The 7,415-nt window shown below is 37.0% G+C and overlaps 1 protein-coding gene across 1 annotated transcript in view; it reads right to left on the bottom strand.

Annotated features, from left to right (window-relative positions):
* Positions 1-315: 315 nt before the first annotated feature.
* Positions 316-7,415, bottom strand: part of RPL7 (ribosomal protein L7) — a 7,436-nt gene continuing 336 nt past the window's right edge. The window contains exons 2-7 of the mRNA XM_085325132.1: positions 6,533-6,635; positions 5,777-5,943; positions 5,048-5,185; positions 4,581-4,690; positions 3,209-3,419; positions 316-381 (exon numbers count right to left, since the gene is read on the bottom strand). Of these exons, the coding sequence (XP_085181258.1) occupies positions 3,211-3,419; positions 4,581-4,690; positions 5,048-5,185; positions 5,777-5,943; positions 6,533-6,635 (727 nt within the window). The 3' untranslated portion in view covers positions 316-381; positions 3,209-3,210. The remainder of the gene's footprint in view (positions 382-3,208; positions 3,420-4,580; positions 4,691-5,047; positions 5,186-5,776; positions 5,944-6,532; positions 6,636-7,415) is intronic.

Consider the following 7,415-nt stretch of genomic DNA (forward strand, 5'->3'; position numbering starts at 1 on the left):
AACTGATCTACCCTTGACTATTCTTCACCAAATTTACAAAGCTTTCTGGAGCAGTACAACTAATTAGGAATCTCATTCACTGAGAAAGTTTGTTATTTACCGTGCTTTTAACCTCAACACCACTAAATACTGGTTTTCATTCAGAAATTAACCTTTGCCTGCACACATCTTTCCAGATTCCCCATCTCTCAAAGTAAAGGCGAAGCAGTTATCTATATAATGTGAATTCAGAGGGTGTTTAATTCGAAATAGGTTACTCTAGCAAACATCACTATAAAAACAGATCACAAAACAGAGACTGGTTGACATGACAGATTGTTTTGTGCAAGATGGTTTTATTAACAGACCAGAATTGGAAAGATTGCAGCTGGGCATCTGAATCTAAAAGAGGAAAAAAATAAAAAAAACAAACAAAGGTATAGTTAGACCTGTAGAGATCTGAAAAAACTTTAGCAATCTGCAGAGGTCATACATTTCTACTACACAGTATGGGYTATAAGCATATATACTAACCAAAAATTTCATTTCACTGTGCTTGAAACTTTGCTAATCTTGCACACAAATATCAATAACTTCAATACTGACATCTCTTCACTCAAAACTCTGATTAAGTGCCAGAACAGGATAAGCTTGCTAAACAGGAAAATAGATACCAGTGTAACAGCTTAACAGGTGAAAACTTGGTATTTTAAAACAGGCTAAGTTACTGTACATACTGATCTTCTATTTTCAATACCCTGTTTTCAGTAAATTTCAGGTACTGTTTACACACAAGAATTAAAGCAAAAAGCAAACTTGAAGTTTGTCCTTTTAAAGCTCCCTTGAGAGCTAACAAAGTTCAGTACATTTCCAATATGAAGTTGTCAAAAARCAGCATCAATTATTATGCCCTTGTATTTCCCAAGCTACACAAAGGAATTAGTACAAGCTCTTTGATACTGACATATTTGAGACCACCACTTAAGTGAAAAGAAATAAAGACAAATGGCAGGTAACCGCATTTGTATACGGGAAAAAAATTGTTCACATACTCAGCCCTTCAGAAAGGCAGAGTACTTAAAATACTGACAATACGCCATCTGTGCTTACTGCTCTAGTTTCCATTACATTAGCAGAATATGTAACATTCTTCTGTTGTCTAAATGTACATTACTTGTATTTTAAACATATGATCAACTCAGAACAGCAGAAAAATAGCAGAAAAATAAGTGCAGGAGGTAAGAACAGCTAACATACAAGCTTTAGAGAAGTATGTTTTTGTTTGTGCCCCAAGCAAAACAACTGCTTTTAAGCAGAWTCAGCAAGGTATTCAAACGAAAGGTGGAGTAAAGCCGTGATCTCTGCTACTTATGAGAGTGTACTGAGCTAAAGTCCTATCAAAATCACAAGCAACCAGCTAGGTATGCCTACAATTTCTCTGCCAATACATTACTCTGAGACATTTATAACCACTGCAACAGTGATCTATTAGCTTTCTTCCTGTAGCAAGGCTCCTGAAAACTCAGGGTCTCAGGATTGCTAATGTACCTCACAAATTTTTCAGTGAAGACTGATGGTAAAGGAAGTATGGCTCTGCTGACAAGAAAGCTGCAGGATTTCAATTAAAGATTGTAGTTTCTATCCTATGCTGAGAAACCAGACAACACTGAGGAAAACTACTTTTTTGTTAGGAAGCCTCATGCATTAATTTTTAAGGGAAACACGTGCCAGTACTTACACCATCTAATAGTTTGTACTACCAGCAGCAAAATTTCTACAAGAATGCCAGTATGAGCAACATAAAAGCCGCCCTAGACATAAGTGTTAGAACCTGTTTCTCAACGTTATCCACCACTTCCTACCGACAAGCTATTTAATCTTTTTCGGAACAGAGTCTTCAGCAATTCAGTATTTTCCTAGAGCATAAGTCTTCATGTGCCATGTACCTAGCCCTCAAACTCTGCAGCTTCACAGATAAAATAGTCAAAGCAATAAGCAACAAGCTAGGGGAAAGGGAACATGGAAAGAACAGTCTATGCAAAGAACATTTATGACATCAAGGAAATAGCTCAGTCACTCAGATGAAAAGGCACATTTCCTAGGTCACCTTAAGCACTTTGAGACAGACAGCAGACCTGAATTGGCCCTCTTTGCTATGTCCTCCTGGCTATAGAAGAAATTTTATTAAGATGACTTCAAAAAAGAAAAAAAAAAAACAGAACCTCCCTTCAGAAAAATAAACTTCTGAGAATGACTTATCCAAGTAACACCCGCATTTATTTTAAGCTGTAAAAATCTTACCACTACTCATTACCTGTTTGGAAAAAAAAATGGTCTCTGCCTGTTAGTCTTTCCAAATGTCAACAGGTAAGAGTCTTCCTAAATTCTAGCCTATTTGCCTTATCAAAAAAGCCATTTATGCTTGATTGAAAAAAAAATAGTATGTGCAACATTAAAGTTGGTTTACTGTGAAAAAAAGGTGGAGAGGAAAAAAAAAATCACAATAGGAAGTACCAGAACTCTGCAAAACAATTTTGGGATTGAACGGTAGAGATCAAAGCAGTAAGGGCAGAATGACGACAGATGATAGGACAGATTGTTTGAAGCAGATAAAGCAATTTTGCAGTAACAGCTGGGTCCTGAACTTAAGTAAAGTGTCAAGAAACAGGAAAGAAATATTCCCATTCCAAGAGGATATCCCAATTCAAACAGGCAAAATAGTCTTTCAAAAAGGCAGTCTTAGWTGTATTATCATGAAAGTTTAAATTGATTATTTTTGAATGAAGCTGGATTATTTGAAAAATAGRCTATTAAAATGTTGTAAAATGAGAATTCAGTCTCTTGTAACCCTGTAGAAGCACTTTTTGCAGTGGTCATACAACCTTAAGAAAAACTGTACACAGTCACAAGACTTCTGGGACCAAAAACTTTAGCCAACATCAATGTCCCCCATCACAAAAACCAAGCAAATGGTTTTTAAATATGCTATTGATAAGTTAAAGGCTGTAACATATCAACTATAATCAAGATTTAATTTCTTCTTATATGGTTAAGCTTTAAGYTCTAAAAATAAAACTAGAACACTAGTGTCCAAATAGCTTTGCAGAGAAGGGACCATCCAAATATGAGYGCATACATATTAAATGTGAATCTTCGACCAGTCAAGCCAGCAGTCCACACACCAGAGATGGAACAGTGGATGTTTATATTAGCTTTCGTAATATCTTACCTTTAGTTCATTCTCCTTATAAGTCTGTTTATCTGATCTTCCCTGTTACCAGCATCTCCACCTTCTACAAAGTGGATGGTTTTCTTCTTCATTCCACCTCGAGGAGAGGATAACTTGAAGGGCCATAAGAAGTTGTTCACAACTTTGAATTTCTTGCCAACAGTGTATATTTCATGGATCACATCCTCCATGCAGATTATGCCATGCTTCCCTAAAATTCAGGAAAGTTATTCTCAAAACAGCTAGCCAGAGTCAATGACACAAGCTAAAAATGATTAAGTTATGATCAGTGTCACATTGATTCAACTTGATAAACTTAAGTAAGTCAGAAAGCAGCCACCTTGTCAAGACGTATCTGACACGCTTTTCCAATTAAAATGGATTAGCACTAGCTAATTCAATGTTATTTCCCTGTTATATTTGGCAAGGGGTATCAGATCCAACTGTTGAGTATTGGGCAATCAGGAGCAAAAACAACACAGAACAAAATTAGTGGAAAATAGGTTTCGTTCTTTGAAAAAAAAATTAAATCAATACACTTGAATGCTAGTTATAYGCAGCTCAGTGAAATTCAGCTAACAATTCATGTTACTGAATAATCCAAATAGCATTTGTGCTTAATGCCTTTCTATAGTTCTTTAGTGACATGTAACATTTGGGAACAGTTTTTGAACTACATTTTAAAAAAGGCAGGTGATTTAGATACAGACCTAGCATTATACTGGTATCTTTAGAATTTGACCACCTATTGCATTGAAAAAGCATGAAACAAAATGCCATCTAATTGAAGCRGTACTCAAAGTCAACTGCCAAAAACAGTTTCAGTACTTGCTTTCCAACATTGCTGGAAAGGACGACGACTCCCTAGAGCAGAGTCTATTTTCTGAATACAAGTGACTACCATGTTTTTTTCATTTATATATTTTTATATAAAAATTTTTTTTCCCTCGCTGCCTAGATGTCCTGATTAGGAATCTAAAAGCCAGTTCACCACAGCATTAAGGTGTAAGATGCCTAATATCTAATACTAAATTTGAAACTTCAAAGCTATTAATGATGACATTCTTTCCTACTGCAGCACTGGCGCATTACTGAAAGATGTGTTAACTTGTTAAAAAAATCAAAGGGTTTCATATTAAAAATTACAAGTGCAAAATCTTAAAGTGTTATTGTTTAGAATCTACATTTTGATTTTCAATACTTCAAACGAATTTACTTCGTCTGCTTTGCATTAAGCTAAGACAGAAGCAGAGATGACTAAAAATCACTACTGTTCTCCAAAGACAAATAGAGATGGTCGTCCAACTTAGAACTAATCATCCAGATGTAAGAAGTTTGGGGTTTTTTGATCTTTAAGTGAAGTTGTATTTACCGAGGCGCTTCTGAATCAGGGAATTATCAGTCAGAGCAATGCGCTGCTTGTTGATCTTGCCATAACCACGCTTGTAGATCAACTCATGCACAGACTTCAAATTGGGATAACTGAAAGAACAGTCAGGTAAAAATAGGAGTTACTGATCTTGCAGCTTACATTCCAAACTAACATCTCAAATTTCTGTAACAAACGATTTTGGCATGTCCTAAAGGTAAATATAAAAGCAACATGGAAGTAAAGCTTACTTGTACTGAAATCCCAACAAAACTGGTATGAAAGTGTAACCGTAGTTAGTAAAAATAYCTTTTATTGTACTTAATCATGTTTCAGTTCTAAGCATAGAAAGCATACAGAACATTAAAAACATTTTGAACACAAGGAAAATATGCAAATCTAGTGTAGCAAAGTGCAAGACACAGCAAACATCTGCATCTCAATTTGATAAAACTGATCATTTCACTCACCCCCAGGCAATGTAGGGTTCAACAATCCGCAACATGTTGATGGAAGCTTTGTTGAGTTTTACAAATGTGCCATTAAAAATCTGACGTAGGCGAAGAAGCTGCAATACCTTACGGACCTTAGGACTAACACCATTGGTACTAGAAAGCACAGAAAGAAGTCTTTTTTAATTGTCTACATCCCAGAAAACATTAAGTATCATCAAAGCAATAACAGTTTTAAAAAAGCAATAGTATTRTCTCCATCTCAAATGCATCACCATCCTATCTATTACAGAAACAAAAACTGAAACAAATTATTTAGAACCAACTATCTTTGTGTTCTCCTGAATGTATTTCTTAGGATCATGTCTTTCCTCAGTTTCCTGAGCACTTTCCTAGAACACACTTAACCAAGCATGAGAAAAACTTAATGCTACTATGTACTGGTATATAATTTTATCAAGCTTAAGGTTAAACAAAAATTGCCTTACATACTTGCAGCCTTGCCTTTTTCTTTTTAATCAGTATTCCTAAGGCAGGAAGATATGCCCAGCATAATAATTTTACACTTAATTATTTATTAGTAATCCTGCTGGTACATATTTGGCATTACTGATAACAACCTTCCAAGCTATTAGTGCAAAACTTAGATTTATTTATCTATGTAAGCTCTCAATATAGACACATAAAAGCAACAGAATCTCCAGTAGTTTTATACTTAAAAGCATTTCCATCTGTATTAAATCTTACCCTCTTATCCTGATGACAAAAGCCAGCTTTGGTTCAGCTGGTACATAGTAATTTCCAGCTTTTCGTGCCATCCTGGCCATACGAATCTCCTGTCTATACATGTGCCTGTATTCCTTGTGGTAAGCTTTAGCTCTTGCATAGATGAGTTTCCTTTGTGCCTTACGAAGCTGAAATTAGTTGAAAATTACTTAAAATTACATAATGCCTTTTATTACAATACAGTTACCTTCAAATACTGTAGTATTTTCTACATCTTTCAACCCCCCAAGGTACAACACAATAAAGAAACATCTGCCCATACCATGGCACTCAATGACTTCCATAACACTTTGGAGAATTACGATTCTACTACATAGTAAAATTTTCTTTCCATCAACAGCAGTATCTTTATACACTATGCTTACCCTCACAAAGACTGCAATCTCTTGCCTTACAGGTAACTCACTAAACTTACGAAAAACTGTACACTTGGCATTCACTCTGCCCACAGCTAGTTTGTTATGCTTTTTTTCCCCCCCCACTCAGTCAATATTTTACACAGAATCACAGGATGGGTAAGGCTGGAAGGGACCTGTGGAGATCATCTATTCCAACCTYCCTGCTCAAGCAGGGTCACCTAGACCAAAATGCTAAGATGATATGAATTTGACAGACCTAAAACACTTCTCCACTGCTTTGTATCAGAAGTAGCAGTGTTCCACTGACCAGCCTACAGAACAGATAACCAATTAATGCCAAAAGACATAAAAGATTCACCTTCTTTTGAGCCAACAGCCTCTTCAGACGTTTGGCTTTTATAGCTGCATAAGCCTGCCGCTTTTTCAGGAGGCTTTCCGGAACAGATGGCACCTTCTTTGCTCTAAATTACAAGAAAGAGACTCTTTAGAAGACTTTCGTCAGACTAAGTAGAAGTATCACATTATAAACGTCAATGTATGTAAATCTTTAATGCAGCGTTTATATAAGCCTCACTGCCTTGCCTGAGTTCATTACTGCAYCTCTTCCTTGTGTTGCCTCTATTGCCAGTTATTCAAGACCTTAAGGCAGACTCAAGAGAGCATCTTTTACGCAAAGACGGGCAAATTTGACCTGTTCAGTTGCACACCAGCATATGTTACAGTGCAATTTCTGAGCACTTTTAAAGGACTTGTTTACTTTTTATAGGATATACCAACTCTGCCATTTGACACAACCTAAGAGATCAAAATATTTACTTTAGTTGCTTTCTAGTTTAGAATCAGAAAAAGTATGTTTCCAGCAAATCATTTTTAGATTAATAAAGAAGAATTTCAGCAGGTGGTTTAGAGGGAGGACAAGGCCAACAGTAGTCAGAGATCCAATTCAGAACACAGGCGTTTAATTTAAAAGTGCTTTGTAAACATAATATAAAATACAGGACTTGCAARACAGGTATTCACAGAGAAATAACTCGGGCCAACCTCTACACCCCCCAGCACGACTCTCCACTCAGGCCACGCACCGCTTCGCGCACCTTAGCGCGGACACCACCAAGCTCTGCGGCCACCGCCTGGCTGCAAGGCCGGGAGGAACCGAGCCGCCCTCCGCGCACGGGAAAGCGCTCGGAGCCAGCTCTCCCGGCCCGGCTCTCCTTCCCGCCCGGCGGGAGCAGCCGCCCGCG

The sequence above is a fragment of the Rhea americana genome, unplaced genomic scaffold, assembly GCF_003343005.1.
Source record: "Rhea americana isolate MKP2758 unplaced genomic scaffold, rheAme1 scaffold_121, whole genome shotgun sequence".
Taxonomy (NCBI): domain Eukaryota; kingdom Metazoa; phylum Chordata; class Aves; order Rheiformes; family Rheidae; genus Rhea; species Rhea americana.